The sequence below is a fragment of the Vipera ursinii genome (assembly GCF_947247035.1).
Source record: "Vipera ursinii genome assembly, chromosome: 14".
Classification (NCBI taxonomy): Eukaryota; Metazoa; Chordata; class Lepidosauria; order Squamata; family Viperidae; genus Vipera; species Vipera ursinii.
This window is the reverse complement of record NC_139527.1, coordinates 11,041,821-11,060,923: the sequence shown is the minus strand read 5'-3', so window position 1 is coordinate 11,060,923 and position 19,103 is coordinate 11,041,821. Positions and strand designations below refer to the sequence as shown.

The window sequence follows — 19,103 nt, the reverse complement described above, 5'->3', positions numbered from 1 at the left end:
GCCCCATATAGAGTGTATTGCAGTAATCCAACCAAGGGAGAATTAAGGCATGATGGCAGAGCACCAGGTCTCCCGGTGCAGAAACAGGATGGTGTGCAAGAGCCCTCTTAGCTGCCATTGGCACCTCTCCTTCAGGCAGAAGCCGCGAGTCCAAGGAGATTCTTGTTCACCATAAAGGCTTGCAGCCCTTCCATGATCAAAGATGGACTCTCCCTGGACTCAATCTTGGGATCCAAATCAATTCCATCTTACTGGATTCTGACTTCCAGTCACTCCTTTGTGGCTTGATGCCAAGCTGAATATTGGCATACTGATAACTAATCCTGTGTCAAGAAATAAACTGCCATGCTTCATATGGATATTAAACAGCAGTGGAGAAGAAATGAAACATTGCAGCCACCCACAACTGAAGGCCTTGTGACCCTACTTCTCCCACTACCATTTGCTGGATTCAGCTTAGAGGAAGGACAAGCACGCTAAAAATGTACCACCAATTCCCAAACGTGGCAGACGGCCCAGACAGAGCCTGTGATTTGATCAATGGCTGCTGAAAACTCAAGGAGGGACAAAGGCCATCAAAAAAGATGGAGATTGTTTCACAAAGCAATTGAAAATCTATTTCCTCCAGGGCCCTGCAGAGATACAGACCTACTTGAGATCTTTCACCATGAACGCAGCATTAGAGACTGGTTGGCAATTCTCCAAGACAGACCGAGTGATGTCTAATTGAATAAGGAGAGCAGTTCCACTAATCAGAAAAGGCAGGGATCCAACCCACAAGAGGTGGGGGAGCTGGTGTCCTAGAGGATGGAGATCCACTTCCTCAGGCCAACAGTTGCAGTTCCCCAAATTCAAACCACGCTGCTTCTGCTGCAAGACCATGTGCGGCCAGGCTCCTGAGTTGGGTGCCTGTGACAAGCCCATGATTATCCTGGTGACTATAAAATCTCGGAAGTGACTGAATCCAATCCTGGAAAAGGCAAACTGAAGTTGCCCGAGTCACCAGCCTGGGAAGGTCCTGTGCTAACTTGGAGATGAGATGAGGTAGAGCACACTTGTCAACCTTGGCAACTACCCTGTTGACTTCAACTTCCAGAACGTGGTGGGGAAGCAAAATTTAAAAAAAATAAAAGCACTCCAAGCTGGAGACTAGGAGACTCTCGGTTTCTCGTCCTGCCTTAGGCATGAAAGCCGGCCGGGTGAGTTTGGGCCACTTAAATTTCAGACAAAAATACCTGCCTTTGAGGGGGGAGCCAAGGCCCAGCAAGTCTCCCCTCCAGCAAGGGACCCTCCCCAGCAAGGGACCCTCCTCCAGCTGTAGGGTTCTAGCAAGCAGAAGGCTGGACCTTTGAGTGTGCATTCAAAAAAGGACAGCATGAAACCCAAAACTGCCAGTGCTCAAATTTAATAGCTGATTCTGATTGCATCAATGGGGGCATCTGCCTCTGGGGTGGAGGAAACTTGGCTTTGGGGCACAAACAAGGCACTTAGGAGTCTTATGGCTATGGTTTGCTCTCTGCCACCAATACCAGCAGCTTTCCAGGGTTCATTGATTTGGGTTGCTTCCCAATCCCCGGTTAATGTCTCGTCTCACTGAAGACAAAGAGTAACTGCACCTGGACAGACCTGGTTCCACTGGAATCCGCGTGGTCCATGATAGAGTAGATCGTAGCTAGAGACTAGAGAACTGTGGCAAGGGTGGGGGGACATGAGGCACTTGTGCACCCATTTCCAAGGTTCCCAATTATTCAAGGTGCCTCTTCTCTACCTCCATCGGCGATGTGGTCATCCAAGGAGTTTTGGCTGCCCGGCCTGTCTCTTCTGTGGTGAGCCAAGGGGGGGATGCCTGCCTCTTAAGCCAGCCCCTGACCTAAGGGGGGCCCCGTAGCAATCCTTCCCTTCAGCCTCGATAGGCCTTCAGCAGCTGCCCGGCAATCACCAGCCTCTGGATTTCGCTGGTTCCCTCGTAGATCTCCGTGATCCGGGCATCTCGGTAGTGGCGCTCGGCCGGCATCTCCGTCACGTAGCCCATCCCGCCCAGGATCTGGATCGCCTGAAGGAAAAGCATCGGTTCTGGCACGGGTGGAACGGAGGCAGCTCTCCGCAAACTGGGCCAGTCTCCTGGCCATCTAGTCCTCGAGCTTTGCAAGGATCGTCTGTCCTTACAAGAAACGCAACTCACCTGCGGTTGCCGCTGGTCGGCCATTCAGCCTTTCCTGAAGAATCGGCTTCTGAGGTGAAACTTACCTGGTGGGAGATGAAAGTCGCCGCCTCGGATGCAGACAGCTTGGCCATGGCCGCCTCCTAGGGAGGGAAAGCAGAGAAGCTGCCTGGTGCGGCCCTCTCTAGGAGGCCCAGGTTACACATATGACATGCGTGTCGCCAGTAACATGCCAGACCCTCTGGAAGTCATGCGAGAGGGCCTCCGAGGCTTCCAAAAACCGTGCCACTTCCTCTGTTTTCAGGGAGGGGGAAATGGGGAACTGTCTGTGTGTGTGCGAGAGAGACATGCCAGCAGAGGCGAGGTAGGCGTTTTTCTGAATTTTCAACGTCGGGCTCAAAAGATATCACTGGCCAAGGAGGGCCTGCTGCGTATGGCACTGCCAGAGCCCAGGCTGGCTCTCCTGCAGGGCCTGCCACATTACGGCACTCCTGTTAAAGATGCTAATTAGGCCCATTCAAAAGGCTGCAAGCGCCTGTGGGCCGTTTTCTAGGCTGCTCAGAAGATGCCCCAGTTGGTAAAAGAGGGAGATTACCTTTGTGTAGGGCTTTCCATGGTCACTCAACGTGGCTGCTCTCCAGGTGAGCAGGCGAGCCCCCTCCAGCGCCACCGCCATGTCAGCCAGCTTGAACTAAACCCAGAACACCCCCAGGGTGGATCGTCAGCACCCGTGAGCCACAGAAGGAGTCAGACGACCCTCGCTCAGCCGAAGGGAAGACAGTGGTTGAGGGCTGCAGACTGTGGATGCCACAAAGGAAAGCCAAGGAGCCTTGGCAGGGCCCCTGGAGGGAGCAAGGCTATTCTCCATGAAGGGTGTGGGGGGGGTCGCATGTGAATGGCACAGGGCAGAGGTGGGCAACCATGGCAATTTTATCACCTGTGGACTTCAACTCCCGGAATTCCTCGTTCAGGAATTCTGGGAGCTAAGGTCCACAGGTCATAAGATTGCCATAGTTGCTCCCCACCCCCATACTGGTAGTCCTCAACTTACAAGCTTTGGTTTAGTGACCATTTAAAGTTACAACAGCACTGAAAACAGTCACCTGTGACCAGTTTTCACACTTATCCCCTTGGCAACTGGCCTGTATTTAGGAAGACTGCAGTGTCCTGGGGCCATGTGATCCCCTTTTGCGACCTTTTGGCAAGCAATGAGGACGCTGGGTTCTCTTAACTGCTGCGTAACTGATAAGTGCAGTGATTTATTTAACAACTGTGGGGACAAAACTCATTTAACAGCTGTCTCGCTTAGCAACAGAAGTTTTGGGGTCAATTGTCATAGATCGAGGACTTACCCTACTTGAGCAGGGAGTTGGACTAGAAGACCTCCAAGGTCCCTCCCTACTCTGCTCTTCTCTGTTCCTGTGGGACCTGGGCTGGAGCACCAAATGGGGCAGGGGGAGGCCTGTCTTTTGTCATGTGGGCCCCAGAGATGCCCTTAATCCCCTCCCTGACTGGGTGAGCATCTCCTGGGACTCCGAAAGAGGCCCTTGAAGCAGAGGGCTGGCCCCCTACCTGAATGGCCTGCAGCTTGGTGATGGGGTGGCCAAATGCCAGCCTCTTCTCGGCGTAATCCACGGCGCAATCCAGAGCGGCCTGGGCAATCCCCAAGGCCTGGGAAGCGATTCCAACCCGGCCAGAGTCCAAGGTTTGCTGCGGAGAAGACGAGGTGATGGGGGAAGGGCCTCGTGGGGGTCCGGGCAAGGTGGCCCCTTCCCTGCCCCACTCACCATGGCGATCTTGAAGCCCATCCCCTGCACGCCCAGCAGGTTCTCCTTGGGGATGCGGCAGTCTTCAAAAATGAGGTTGGCGGTGGAGGAAGCCCTGATGCCCAGCTTGTCCTCCTTCTTGCCCAGCGAGAGGCCCGGGCACGGCATGGGCACCAGGAAGGCGCTGATGCCCTGCAAGGAACAGCAGCCTTTCCCTGCGGCTCTCCAGAAGCCCCAGAGCCCTGCCGAATTTCTCTGCCCAGCAGGACTTGGGGAACAGCCAAGCGGGTGGAGCAGCCCTCAAAGAAGGCCGCCCGCTCCGCTTCTGGAGCCAGGGCCCCCACGTCCTTTGTCCAGCAGCAGCCATCCCGGGGGGGGGGGTCATCCCAAGGATCAGGATGTCCACCTTCCCTCCTTCCTTTGGATGCCTGATTGCCACTGTGGTCTCCTCTCCACCTTCTCGGCCACTCAGCCCCGGCTCCAGGCCCCCCTGGAGATGGTTCCCAGGACCCTTTCTCCCCATGCAGAGACCACCCGCTTGTCCGGCACGGCCGAGCTCAGAGCCTACCTTGTGCTTCAGGGCTTTGTCGGTGGTGGCGAAGACCACGGCGGCCGAGGCCTCCCAGGCGTTGGTGATCCAGGCCTTGGTGCCATTCAACACCCACTCGTCCCCCACCGGCTGAGCCACTGTGGATGCCGCTCCGGCGTCGCTGCCGTTTCCTTGGTGAGAGAAAGACCCTGGATGCAGCCAAGAGGTGCTGCCGGGCCACGTGCATCAGGTGGCCGGAGGAGAATTTTGCCTTTTGCTTTCTTCCAGCAAGCGCTGCCTGGCTGGCTGCACCCGGTGGACAGCGCCCTGTGTCAGACCTGCCCCAATCTGCACCCTTCGGAAAAAAAACCTCAACTCCACTTGGTTCAAGCAAGGGGTTCTCTTGCTAAAGGTGTTGGCTGCAGTGAAGTCAGGCTAGCTCTGACTGTTCCCGTGCTCAAGAGATACAAAAAAGGTTCCCCTCCCCCCCTGACCAGTCCGTTTCCAAACAACCAGAACTCACCAAAATGTTTTGAGAACTCTGAGATGTTTGTGGGTAATCCATATACCGTATTTTTCGGACCATAAGACACACTTTTTCCCCAAAAAAAGTGTGGGGGGGGGAAAACGAGGGTGCGTCTTATGGTCTGAAGGTGATCCGTATGAACAGCCCCAACCTCCGCAAGTGAAAAGCGAGGGAGATTGCCAGGAGCACGAATTGGGACGTGCTGAGAAATGCCGATCTCGCGCTCCTGCAATCTCGCTCGGTTTCAGCTTCCCTTGCTACAAGAGAAAGCAGGCTGAACCGGAGTGAGGGAGATTGCAGCAGTGCGAGATCGGCCGATTCGCATTCCTGGCAATCTCCCTCGCTCTGGTTCAGCCTGCTTTCTAAAAGAAAGCCGGGCCGCCTCCACGGGTACTGCTCTAACACGGAGAGGGAAGGACAAAGAGGGAGGGAAGGAAGGAAGGAAAGAAAGAAGGAAGGGACAATGGGAGAGGGAGGGAAAAATAGAGAGAGAGGGGGGGAGAAAGAGAGAGAAGGAGAAAGAAAGGGACGGAGAGAAAGAGAGAGAAAGAGAAGGAGAAAGAAAGGGAGGGAGAGAAAGGGAGAGAGAGAGAAGGAGAAAGAAAGGGAGAGAAATGGAGAGGGAGAGGGAAAGAGGGAGAGAAAGAAAGGGAGAGGGAGAGAGACAAGGAGAAAGGGAAATAGAGGAAGAGAGAGAAGGAGAAATAGAGGGAAAGAGGAAAATAGGGAGAAAGAGGGAGGGGGAGAGAGGGAACGAAAGAGGGGGAGAGAGAAATTAAATTAGTAACATGGTTAAGTGAATCTGGTTTCCCCACTAACTTTGCTTGTCAGAAGGTTGCAAAAGGCGATCACATGACCCTGGAACAATGTGACCATCATAAATATGAATCGGTTGCCAAGCATCCGAATGTAAATCACATGACCCTGGGGATGCTGCAACGGTCATTAGTGTGAAAAATGGTCATAAGTCACTTTTTTCAGTGCCGTCGTAACTTTGAACAGTCACTAAGTGAATAATTGTAAGTCGAGGACTACCTGTACTTTATCAATTTTTTTCCTTTTTGACACCTTGCTGGGCGACTGGTAGTACATTGCCTTGTCCTAAAAGTGGTACAATGGATGAAAAGGTTGAAAAGCCCTGTTTTAGTATACTGGTACTATTTGGTTCAGAATATATTTTTTTCTTGTTTTCCTGCTCTAAAAACTGTGTGCGTCTTATGGTCCAAAAAATATGGTACTTCTCAGGGTTGAAGGCCGCTGGTACAAACAGATCAGGTCACACACACACACACACACACACACACACACAGCTTCATTGCCCTTCCCTCCACCCTCCCTCCCCTCCAGCCTTTGATGGCAGGCCGCCCGGGAGGCCCCTCAAAGACTCGGGCAAGAATTTGGGGTGGGGGAGACCCAGCCGCAGGCAGCGCTTTGCACTCTCCATTCCTCTCCATTGCGTAAGACCCTACAGCCCTATGTACAGCTTCCTTCCCTTCGTTTAGTGACCATTCAGTGACAACAGCTTTGGACTGTCTTTTCACCCATGTTACCGTTGCAGCATCCCTTGGTCATTTGATCACCATCTGGATGCTTGGTCAACCGGCATGTGGTTTCGATGGTCTCCGTGTCCTGGGGGGTCACCCTTCTGACAAGCAGCGTCAATGGGGAGGGCAGATTCGCTTAAGAACGGTGGCAAGAAAGGTTGTAAAGCGGGGCCAAACTCGCTCAACAACTGTCTTGTTTAGCAATGGAAATTCTAGGCTCAGTCGTGGTCCTAAGTCAAGGGTGGCTTGTGGACTCTAAAAGGGAAGGACTGCGCCCACGTTACCTGGTTCGCTTAGGGCAAAACACCCCACTTTCTCCCCAGTGGTGAAAGGAGGAATCCACTGCTGTTTCTGCTCTTCAGACCCAAACTTCAAAACCGGTCCTAGGTAGAGCGACTCAAGAAAAAAAAAGGGTCCCTGTAAATCTCATTTTGGGACCTCCACCTCTGGCCCCGGGGAGCCACCGTGGCCGCTCCAGGCAGGGCTGTGCCACAGGGCGTGGGGTGGGGTGTCGGAGAAAGGACCATCAGTGGTACCTACGTTGTTGACGCTCATGATGACACCAGTGGACGCGCAGCCGCGGCTGATCTCCTCCAGGGCGACAGTGTAGGCCAGGCAATCCAAGCCGGCCCCTGCGTATTTTTCGGGCACGGCCATTGCTAGAAGCCCCAGGGCCCCCATTTTCTCAATCTAGAAATGAGAGAAATGAGGTTACAAAAGTGATGGTCATTAGTCCCGTGGCGAAAACCCAGCAAAGCTTTGTTGATCACATTAGTGGCAGTTGCTGGTGGCACCAATCCAGGATCTACCCTCAAGCTAGAACACTTATGCCAGGGGTGGGCAACTATGGCAACTTTATGACCCGTAGACTACAACTCCCAGAATTCCTGAGCCAGCCATGCTGGGAGTTAAAGTCCAAAGGTCGTAAAATTGCCATAGTTGCCCATTTCTGATTTATGCCCTTCCTTGCATAGCTCAAAGAATCTTAAGTTCAACAAGGCCACATCATGCAAACAAAAATCAGTGCAAAGGTGTTGAGGGGACACACCTGCACCAGCTTCAGAGACAGAAAACAGCCAATGGTGGCTGGAGAGTTGAGTGCTTCTGTGTAGTTGTATTTTTCACTTTAGAAATAAAATGCCTGCATCTCTAATTCAGGGGTCTTCAAACTTGGCCCTTTTATGACTCGTGGACTTCAACTCCCAGAATTCCTCAGCCAGCAAAGCTGGCTGAGGAATTCTGGGAGTTGAAGTCCACGAGTCATAAAAGGGCCAAGTTTGAAGACCACTGCTCTAATTGATTAGAAATGCAGGGGGGAGGGGGGAAAGGGGAGCAGCCAGCCCAGGTGGGGCTCCTGTACTGGAGGGGCCAAGACGCCCCACCTGTGCGGCGAAATGGAAGGGGGTTTGTCCACAGGGAGCAAATAGATCTGCAATAACAGGGAGTTCTCAACTTACAACCCCACATTTCCATTGCTATGGGAGACAGTGGCTGAGAGTTTGGGCCCCCTTTCACGACCTTCCTTGCCACAGTTGTTAAGTTAGTCACAGGGCTGTCCAGTGAAGCTGGCTCCCCCCCCCGCCTCCCCCCCCCCCGTTGACTTTGCTGGTCAGAAGGTGGCGTGACCCCCACCCCGGGGGAGGCCGCGGCCCTCCTAAATCTGAACGAAGCGTCTGGACTTGGGGGACAAACGGCCAGAACTCCCTTCTTTCCGGCGCCGTTGGACTGGTCGCTAAACGAACGGTCGTAAGTCGAGGACTGCCGGGGGAAAAGTCCGAGGCGGCTCCGGCCGGCCCTGCCGGGAGGAATCCGCCCCCCCCGCCCCCCCAGCGGAGGGTCCCGGCCTGACCTGCGGGGCGGGGAAGCGGTGCTCGCGGTCGAGGCGGGCGGCCAGCGGCGCCAGCTCCTTGGCGGCGAAGTCCCGGCAGGTCTCCCGCAGCATCCGGTGCGTCTCCGGCAGCCCCGCGTGCAGCCGCCGCGCTGGACAGGGAAGGCGGAGGAGAGGCGCTCAGAGCCCGCCCGACCCGCTCGCCCGCCCGCCCGCCGCCCCTGCGAGGTAGGCCGGCCCTGAGCGGGGGGCGCCCGGGAGCGGAGGAGGGCCCCTCCCTCCCCGAAGCCCCGCCGACCTCCGCGGGCAGCAAGGACGCCCCGCCGCCCCGCCGAGGCCACCAGCGCCGCCGCCATCGCCGCCTCCGTCGCCGCCCACGGGAGGGAGGGAGGGAGGGCGGGAGGGGCCAGGAGGGGCGGGGCCACGGGCGCCCGCGCGAGGGGGGGCTCCTCCTCCTCCGCTTACCGGGGGGGGCGGGGAGGGGTCTCGCGACGGGCCCCCCCAGTAGCCGGAAAGCGAAGCGGGGAGGATTTGCTTCTGTTCACCCGGGGAGGGGGAACCGTCCCCTCGGCCTGGATGGCCGGGGTCTTCTCTCGCTACAGGGACGGCCTGGAAGGGACCCGGGAGGTCTTCTAGTCCAGCCCCCTCTTCAAGCAGGAGAACCTACACCAGGGGTCGGCAACCTCGGCTCTTTTATGACTCGTGGACTTCAACTCCCAGAATTCCTGAGCCAGCTATGCTGGCTCAGGAATTCTGGGAGTTGAAGTCCACGAGTCATAAAAGAGCCGAGGTTGCCGACCCCTGACCTACACCATCTCAGACAGGTGACTGTGCAGCCTCTTCTTAAAAAACCTCCAGTGATGGAGCGCCCACAACATCTGAAGGCAAAGCTGTTCCACTGGTTGATTGTCCTCACTGCCAGGAAGCTTCTCCTTAATGCCAGGTTGCTTCTCTTCTTGGTTAGTTTCCAACCGTTGTTTCTTGTCCTGTCCTTTGGAGGATAATGTGACCCCCTCCTCTTCTTTGTGGCAGCCCCCCAGATACTGGAACACTGCTATCCTGTCTCCCCTATTTCTTTTCTCCCGTCTAGACTAAGCCAACACCAATTCCTGCAACTGTTCCCTCATATAATTTTGTCTCCAGACCCTTAATCATAGTTGCTCTTCTGCACTCTTTCCAGAATCTCAACATGTTTTATATTGTGACCAAACCTAGATGCAGCGTTCCCAGTGTGGTCTTACTCAGGGTTTATAAAGCAGTACTAATACTTCACATGATTTTGATTCGATGCCTCTATTAATGCAGCCTAGGATTGTGTTAGCGTTTTTGGCTGCCGCTGCACACGGCTGGCTCATGGTCAAGTGATCGTCCACTAGGACTCCCAGGTCCCTCTCGCAGTTACTCTTTTTGAGCCGGGTTTCACCCAATCTGTACTTGTACCTTTGATTTTTCCTGCCTAAATGAAAAGCTTTGCTTCTCTCCGTGTTAAAGTTGAGTTTGTCAAGATCTTTTCGAATCCTGAGCTTGTTTTCTGGGGTGTTGGCTCTTCCTGCCAGTTTGGTGTCATCTGCAAATTTGATGATTTCCCCTTCTATTCGCTCATCTAAGTCTTTACGAAGATGTTGAAGAGTGCTGGGCCTAAGACGGAGCCTTGTGGTACCCCACTGCTTATTTCTCTCCAGGTGGATGTGGTTCCATTGAGGTCGAGTACGGTTTGTCAGCCAGTTACAAATCCATCAGGTGGTAATGCAGCCTATCGCACATTTTCCTAACTTACCAAGAATTAAGTTGTGGTCTACTTTGTCGAATGCCTTGCTAAATACTACGTCCACAGCATCTCACTGGTCTACTAATTTAGTCTCTTGGTCAAAGAATGAAATAGGATTGGTTTGGCATGATCTGTTTTTAACAGACCTGTGCTGGCTACTAGTTAGAACTTTGTTTCCATTTATAGGAGCATTATTAACCGCTACTGAGAAAGGCTCCTCTCCCAAGCGATGTGGGATGCCAGCATCCTCCGCTGCTCTTCGGATGCATCCTTTCTTAGGCTGCATTTCAAAACACCCCCTTTCCAGGCTCGCAGCCTGAATTTACTAAATTCACACCCACTTTATGACACAACACCAGAGTGGAATGTAGTTTTTTTTAATTACTATTGCTTGAGACAAAATAACACTTTATACAAACAAGTCGGCTAGATTACTGCAGATCAAGGGGATATAAAAATGATAGCATGATGGAGCCGATAGTTAAGGAAATCACATGGGGGGCAGGGAAGGGGGAGAACTTTTGGAACCTCTGCCGTTCTCTATGGAAAAATACCTCGGCAGAAAATTAGAAAAACTAGGAGCTGTTTCCTGTGCATTTCACATTTGCCACGCCAAGATTCTGTGGGGAGGGAGAGCCCCCTTCGTGGACAAACTCTCCTGAAGTTCCCATGGCCAATTCAAAGCCACGATAGGTGTGTGTGTGTGTGTGTGTGCATGTGTGGGTGGCTTTTGGCCACAGTGCTCAATCCTCTTCCTCCCTTGGAAAATTCATTGCGCTGTTGCTCTAAACACCCATCTCGTAAGATCATTGCATGCAGAGTTCCAGAACATCCGTGCTGTGGGAACACGATTCCCAGGCCCTGAACCTGAGGATCAGCCCACCTAACTGGAAACTGATCCACACACAGCCGCAATGGCCAAGCTGCTGCCCCTCGGCAGTACTCAAGGTGGGGCGTGTTCCAGGAGGGACGGCTACCAGTGGCCACGAAGGTGGCCGAGGCCGCTGCTGATGCTGGGGGGGGGGGGGCAGGCAGGCAGGTCTCCCCAGAGCTGCTCTTCGCTTTCAAGGGCGGGGCGAGTCTAAAGGGCAGCCCTCTTTTGCTTTTCTCCTGAGCTGAAAAGGAGGAAACGGCACCACCTCAATTTCATGCCCGTTTTTCCAGCCAGGGGGCAGGTTTAGAAGCCGCCCACCTGCCCGGGTCCCAGGTCCACCTGCAGGGCTCCGGCCCGGATGTCTGATCACATCCTGCTTTGGAATGGCAGCCCCTCTCTTTGCACGCCTCCTTGGTCAGCGTGGCAGAAACACCCACCCACCCACCCACCCAAACTGACCCCTGCAAGCCCAAAGAGAGTGGCAGAAACGTGGCCCTGGCAGAGCAGAACAGCTCAAGGAGAGAACTGCCGGGAGGCGCAGAGGCAGCTCCTGTAGGAGCCCAGGGCACCAGAGGGTGACTTTGGCGGCTGGCAATTCCCTCTTGCCCAGCGAAGCACCCCATTTTTTCCCATGCACGCGCACGCCGTTCCCCGCTTATTGCTGGGCAGTCAGTGGCAAGGAAGGCACAGAGGAAAAGTTGCTGGGAGGATGGCAGGGGGGATCGGCGGTTATTGCAAAGGGCCCCTGCTTTGGGCTCAGCCCTTCCGAGGCTTCCAGGTCAGAGGAGCTGCCTGGGGACTCTGTGCAGCAGAGGGTAGTTCCAAAGGCACCTGGATTTAACCGCGAGGGGTCGGGAAAAGGAAGCCCTTGGAGAAAGGCACTTTGCCAGAGACAGCCCGGGAAGCGCCAACCCCCCACACGCCCCACCAGCCCTTCCCCAGACGACCACGAGCATCTACCCTTAAAAAAAACGGAACTGAATCCTGCCCCTGAAGCTCTTTTGTTGGGGGGGGGTAGCTAAACCTCCTCCCAGCCAAGAGGTTTACACACTGCTCTTTTGGGACTATTCCACTGCCCCCTGGAGCCCCCCCTTGGAGACCGACTGCCACGGGGGGGGGGACCCAGATCCCTCGAGAGGCTCCAGCCCCTCTGCCAAATCAGCATCTATAGCTGCTTGCCGGCCAGAGGTAGCTGAGTCAGTTCTCCCCTGCAGCCTTTTAGCCAGAAGCCAGGCAGTGTCGAGAGGTGGGGAGGGGAAGAGGAGGAGTCGGGTGGCCCCCACAGAGAGCTGCTCAGGGGAGCCAGGGACTCGCCTTCTGCTCCTCCGCCTGGAGGGCACCACTAATTTTCACCACACAGAGCAGACCTTTAGGGATTGCTGTTGCTCTGACAGGCCCAGAATAAAACACTGCCAGGTTCTGCCCTCCCCCAGCAGCCTTCTGCAGGCACCTCCGACCTCACAGGTAGAGAAGCAGCCTCGATGAACAGGAACATCAGCTCAGGTGCAAAGCAGACCGGGAGGCAGCAGCAGAAGCGACCAGCCTCTGCACAGCTCTCTGGGCTGCGGGATCTGTTAGGAAGGGGATTCTAGCCAAGCTCGGTCCATTGGAAGGGCCGCTGCTGGGCTCGTCACCAGACCAGGATGCCAATGGAAGCCAATCGCGATGGAGCAAGGAATCAGCGGCCCAGAGAATTCCTTTACTGTCCCAGAAAAGACCCCTCACGCTTTGCATGCTGCTTCTTGAGCCTCGTGGGAAGGAGGCGCAGGACTAGGGCTGCCTCTGGCCTGGGCAACGTCCGTAGGCGGTAATGGAATGGCTACTGCCCGCCGTTGTAGGCGTAGTCGGCCTTGTTGTGCATGATCAGCTTGTTGTCCACAAAGTAGAAGCTGTCTGAGCGAGTCTCGTAGGGGTTCTCCACCATCAAGTGTACTGCGTGGGCAAAAGAGGTGGAGGGTGGTCAGCCACAGCCCAGAAACAGCCTGCAGAGGCGGCCACTGACGCTGCCCCTGCAGTGCACACAGCAACCGCTCCACAAAGCAGCCTGAAAAACTCGGGGGGGGGGGGGGGGAGGAAACAGCGAGAGGATCTGTGGGTTTCAGAGAAATTAAAGTACGACCGTTTATCTTCTCTCCCTCAAAACACTGACAGCGGGGTCAATGTTGGCACCGAAGCAGACTGCTGTGGGAGAACCATCCAAAGGGCAGAATTTTCTAACTGCTGCTGAGGAATCCGCTGCTCACAGCCATCCCTGCTTGGGCCGTGGGGTTCAAAGCCTCCCACCCACGGACTGCCCACCCGGTACTTACTGAGGTCCTCTGAAAGTTGGGGGAACTCGTAGATGTGCTCACAGGTGTTCCGGCTGCAGGGGATGCAGAAGCCGAAATCAAAGTCAAAGTTCTTCAGCAGACGGTCTCTGAAGTAATGCCGCTCGATCATGCGGAAGTTGGAGACGGGCTTGTCTCCCACGGTGAACTCCACCCTGCAGGGAGGGAAAAGGGCAGGATAAATCCGGCCGGCCCCCTCTACCGTGTCCAGGACAGGAAGGGCAACTCCAGAGTCCTGCCCTAGAGATGGCCCCGAAGCTGTGGAGGCAGCGCAAGCCCCCTCGAAGGGCCCAGCTGACAGGGACACGCAGGCATCGTGACCGGTGTTTCTCCCCTGGTTGTGAAGAAGTGCTGGCCCAGGAAGGGGACACCCCGTGACCAGACATTCAGGTGCAGGTCAACTAAGAATTCAAATTAGTGGAATGATTTTTTTTTAAAAAAAGAATAAACACAGACCTGCGTCAAGCAACAGATTTTTTTTTCTTTTGATTTGTACAAACTGCAAAATTACAGACTTGGATTTTGGAAATTTCTTTCTTTTTTCAAGTGCTGAACCTGCTTTTCACCAAGCCTGACCACTCCTGTGGCTGGTGCTGAGCAACCACAGCGGCAGCGGAGTCTCTCCCGTCCCCCGAGCTTCTGCCCAGACTCACGTTGCCCCAACGGTCCGTAGGCGCAGGAAGGCCGGAGTGAACTGATAGCGAACAAAGCGCCCGGCGCTGCTGTCCATCTCCCCAAGGTCACATTCGTAGTCCTCTTGCTCTGCAGGAATTAAGAGTTAAAGAATTCAGCAGGTCAGCTGTGTGGGGCCTGCCCTTCTGGAAGTGGGGCCACTCCAGCAAGCCCCGCACAGCCTGCACTTCCAGGCCTCGGCTTCTGCCTCTGCAATACGGCCAGAACCAAGGTCGGGAGCAGGAACTGCAGAACAAGCAACCGAGACAGAATTTCTGAGGCAGCCTTGCTGGACCGAGCTAACAAACCAAACTTGGTTTATGGGGGTGAAGTGTTCGGATGGATGCCTTTGTGGCACCTGGAATAACGGACGGAGCCCCTATTGAAACAGAAAGGTCTCCCAGAGAAACCCACTCAAGGAAACAGATCGTCCCAAGAGGGGTGGCAGAGGAAGAGGAAGCACAGATTTGGGGATTCCGAGACCACCTTCTAACTGCAGTTGGAAGCAAAACATCCTTCCTGGAGTTTCTAACTGGTCGTCGGGTCTTGAGCTGCAGAACAGACCCCGTCACTTTTCTCCAAAAGCTTACCTAACATTGAAGGTTTGGCGATTTCAAACAGCACCGTCCCAGTCTCCAGGTCCCGGATTTTAAACTTGGTGAAGTCGATATTGTAGATGTTGTCTTCGGGTCGGCAAAGGTAATCTGGAAGAGAGGAAAACAGAAATGCAATCCTGAAGATTCAGCTCGCCGTGCGGAGGCAGCCCAGCCCCGTCCGCCAAAAGGGCCTTTGCACGCAGGGCAAGGAGGCACGTTCCCAGCCGCAGCAGACAATAGTAGGAAGTGTCTCCCCAAGACGCCTGGCAACTCCGTGGCCAAGACAGGCACCCGGTTAAAGGAGAAGAATCCGTGGAAGAATGCGAGACACCGCAGCAGGGATTCCACGCCCCATCAAAAACTTTGGATTTAGAACTGAGCAATATAATTATCAAGCTTGTTAATGGCACCAAACAATTTAGCTAAGACGGGAGAAATTACAACCAGTTGCAACTGGTCAAGAGGTAATTAACACAAGCAGTCTACCTAAATCGAAGTAAGTGCAAATTAGCTCATGTCAGGACAAAAAAGACCCAATTTTAAGTACAAAGAATTGTACACCATAATCTACTTTATCTGACTTTTTTTAGCAGTCTTGTGGTGGAAGAAAAAAGAGGGAAATAATAAACAGAGGACATGTAAGCCAAACTCATTACATAAAAGTCAGGACAAACATGTTTATGCCTTGTGCCTTTGTAAAGATCAGCAGCCTTACGTACCAGGGAAATCTGCTATCTACTATTCAGATTTATGATCCATGGTTTAACGACCATTCGAACTTGCAATAGATCTGGAAAAAAGTGAGCTATGACTGGTCCTTGCACTTGTGACTGTTGAAGTGTCCCCATGGTCATAACCATGTGATTCACTTAATGACCATGGCAAAGAAAGGTCATAAAATCAGGGACAGCTCACTTAGCAATTGATGTTCTGGTTCAAATTGTGATCTTGAACATGCAGGCTCTGCCTTCACGATACCACAAAAGCCTGGTCAGCAGATCTTGTCAACTGACATATTCATCGGATCCTTCCTAAACAATAGCTACTGTTTAGGAAGGATCCAATGAATATCTTTCTTTTCCAATTTTATTTTTATTGATTTGTTTACAGGGTTTGTATGGCCACCTATCTTATGCAATGATTTTAGCCAATCCATAAAACCAAATGTAAAAACAGGAGTTTTCTCCCCACCCCCACCCCCACTGACCAAACAATCCCACAACTCAAGCCTAATCCTAGCCTAATGCTGGGGGAAGAGCCAGGCCTTCACGGCCCTCTGAAAAACTAAAAGGCTAAAAGGGTTTCTCAAATCTCAGATTGGAGACTATTCAAAAGAGCCAGAATGATTAACAGTGAAACTATGTTGTGGCAGTTGTCACAAAAGTGCTTCCAAAGTGTCTCATGCACTTAACACAGTTGGAGTGGCTGAGCTCAGCTCTGTAGCTGCTGGACTGGTGACACCTGATACAAATAATCATATCATGGGATTGAATTGAACTGAAAGCGCTGTTCCAGCAGAGGAGGCAAGAGAAATTGCTACACAGCTGAATTGTCCATTTAATAACATTTCCGTTCTGGGCACAATCCTGTAGGCCCCCCCCCTAGCAATTCATCGAGGCTCCTTTTTGGTGGCATCACATTACAAGATGATATTATGGTGGTTACCGTAGGTCGTAGAAAGTAATACCCGTATGTTAGACATGGCTGGGGTGGTGGTAGTCAGAACCTCGTTGCCATCAACACCAGCAAGACAGAGTAACAGAATAAAAGAGTTGGAAGGGACTTTGGAGGTCTTCTAGTCCAACCCTCTGCTTAAGCAGGAGACTCCCATTTCAGGCAAATGGTTGTCCAGTGTCTTCTTAACAACCTCCCGTGATGGAGCAGAGCTTCTGGAGGCAAGCCGTTCCACTGATTGTTCTTGCTGTCGGGAAATATCTCTCCTTGATTAGTTTCCATCCATTCCTTCTTATCTTGCCTTCAAGTGCTCTGGAGAATAGACTGACCTCTTTGTGGTAGCCCCTCAAATGTTGGCAATCCAGATTGACATGCAACACCAGGGAGTTTTCATGCAGCCGTCTACCTGCTTGTTTTACATCAACCAGCAATGAAGCATTATGCAGCAGCAATGGTGGCCGGTGCTCATTAGGAACCCCATGCCTTTCATGTTCAATTTTGTGAATAAAGCCGAGATCAAAAATATTACAAATCCCAAAGAGGCCACAGTGATGAAACATAGACCTATGGCAATGACTTCTTAAAGGTGTAAGGTTTCAACGTGTGCCAGAAAAAAAGGTACAATTGCTGTGGCCAGTGTGCACACTTCTCCTTCCGAAGCCTGAAGACAGCTGGTCATCACATTGTCTTCCATGGCCTTGTTGAGACACCTTTTCAGTTTCTGCAAACACTACACAAAGGTTGTGTACAGAATCAAGCAGTCCCTCCTGCTAAGTTGAAAAGCTGATACAGATGCCACTTCCAATGCACGGATGAGATGAATGGTTGGGTTATGCTCATTCAACCGTCTTGGTTTCAGGGCACAGGTTACACTACGTGGTATACCTCAAGATCCTTCTGATGAAGCAGACTGAAAGCAAGATGGAGATGCCAGTGGCATTGCGTGCCATGTAGTGCAACACCTACGCCATACCATAAACTGCCTCTCTCTCATGGAATTTGAAAATCTTTGTTTTGGATGTGCACAAGATATCCAAATGTTTGAAGATGACGGCTATTGGCTAGGCAGACTTTGACGCCATTGTGTTGGCTAACAGAACTACATACGGCCCCCTGATTAGCGGCAAGTCACGTACCTTGAATCTAATAAAGGGAACAAATGCAACAGTATATTGACTGAAGGAAGTTTTAGCCCCCCCCCTTTTAGAGCTCAACTATTTTTGGCTCATTATGATTGCCAAAATAGATCCAGGAATCGGAATGAGCAGCAAAATTAAAAAAGAAAAATGCAATGCCTTTGGTGTAACACTAAACAACGAGGAAAAAGAGACACTAGCCAAAGCTGCAACGGATGCCACTACTCTCTAGTTGCCCCGTGACCAGTTCCCTGGCATTGACAGGTTTGTGGGGCAGACGTCTCCAGCCTGGGCCCCCTTCAAGGCTTGTGGACTTCAACTCCCAGAATTCCCCAGCCAGCCGGCATCCGAAGTCCACAAGCCTTAGGACAGGGGTAGGCAACCTCGGCTCTTTTATGACTCATGGACTTCAACTCCCAGAATTCCTGAGCCAGCCAAGCTGGCTCAGGAATTCTGGGAGTTGAAGTCCATGAGTCATAAAAGAGCCGAGGCCCAAGGCCGGGGAGAGCGCGGGGCCCGCGTGCGGCCTCCATCTTGCCCCAGAGAAGGGGGGCGCTCGTGCAGGAGAGCCCCTCCCCCCGTTTCCCGGGGGAGGACCAGGCCCGGAGGGCGCCCCGACGGACTCTAGCTCCGACCCTCCGCCGTCCCCAGGGCCCCGGGACGCTACGGGCGGGGGCGGCTACTCACGCTCCGTGACGCGGCCGAGTCCCAGGACGTGCTCGGGCCGCACCGCCTCCAGCGCCAGCAGCTCCGCCTCCGTCCGCGGCAGGGCGGCCCGGGCCGGCGGTGGCGCCGCGGCGAGAGAGGCCGTCCCGGAGCTCCTCTGCCCGCGCAGGCGGCTCAGCGCCCCGCCGGGCCCGGCCGCGGCCAACCTGGGCTTGGAGCCGCTCATCGCCGGCCTGGGCCCGCCGCCGCCGCCGCCGCCAAGATGGCCGCCGCCTCCTCTCCCTCGGGCCCGCCGGTCGCCATGGCAGCCGAGGGGCGGGGCGCGCGGCCCGACAACGAGAGGGCGTCGCCCCTAGAAACGGGAGGGCGGGGCACGTGGACACGCGCCTTCGCTCTTTCCGGCCACGCCCCCTCCCTCGCGCGGAGTGCGGCCGCCCCGCCCCCGCCGCGTCTCTCCCGCCGCGCGGCTCCCGCTTGAGGGAGGGGCAGCCTCCGGCGGGCCGCTTGGAGCCGTTTTCTTTGGAGCCCGGCTGCCTCCGGGGACCTCCTGAGCGGCCTCCGACTCCCTGGGTTCCCGAGCCGCATGGTGGCTGGGGCCTTCTGGGAGTTGAAGTCCGCACAGGTTAAACGTTGACGAGGCTGGGGCTGTCCTAAGTGGGTCCGATAAAGGAATTTCGCAGAAGGCAGAGCTGCGGGAGTTAAAACACGCCTTGCCAGAAGAGAAAGTTTTTTTTTTAAAAAAAAAACCAGGGGTCTTCAAATTTGGCCCTTTTGACTTGTGGACTTTAACTCCCAGAATTCCTCAGCCAGGTTTGCCGGCTGAAGAATTCTGGGAGCTGAAGTCCACAAGTCATAAAAGGGCCAAGTTCGAAGACCCAACAGCGAGCAACCTTAACACTAATGGAGGCAACAGTATAACTGCCCACTAGGGAAGGATTCTTTGTTGTGGTTCCAGGATTTTAACTTAGGTACGAGTTAGAGTTTTAAACTTTGAGACCTTCATCTTTCCACTTAAAAAATAAAAACATGGGTTCGT

At 53.9% G+C, this 19,103-nt stretch overlaps 1 protein-coding gene across 2 annotated transcripts; it reads right to left on the bottom strand.

Moving 5' to 3' along the window:
• Positions 1 to 1,389: 1,389 nt before the first annotated feature.
• Positions 1,390 to 18,483, bottom strand: ACADS (acyl-CoA dehydrogenase short chain). 2 transcript variants are annotated; one of them, XM_083373271.1, is made up of 13 exons: positions 18,089 to 18,483; positions 14,586 to 14,699; positions 13,977 to 14,085; positions 13,306 to 13,478; positions 8,376 to 8,533; positions 7,067 to 7,216; positions 6,811 to 6,922; positions 4,496 to 4,647; positions 3,949 to 4,119; positions 3,734 to 3,871; positions 2,757 to 2,852; positions 2,248 to 2,304; positions 1,390 to 2,053 (listed from the first exon to the last, which is right to left on the bottom strand). In XM_083373271.1, exons 1-13 carry the CDS (start codon positions 18,291 to 18,293, stop codon positions 1,901 to 1,903), a joined length of 1,788 nt encoding a protein of 595 aa, XP_083229397.1. In that variant the 5' UTR covers positions 18,294 to 18,483; the 3' UTR covers positions 1,390 to 1,900. The 2 variants fall into 2 exon arrangements, with proteins under 2 accessions (XP_083229397.1, XP_083229396.1); XM_083373270.1 differs by lacking the exons at positions 13,306 to 13,478; positions 13,977 to 14,085; positions 14,586 to 14,699; positions 18,089 to 18,483 and adding an exon at positions 8,653 to 8,725 and having other exon boundaries at positions 8,376 to 8,506.
• Positions 18,484 to 19,103: the final 620 nt, after the last annotated feature.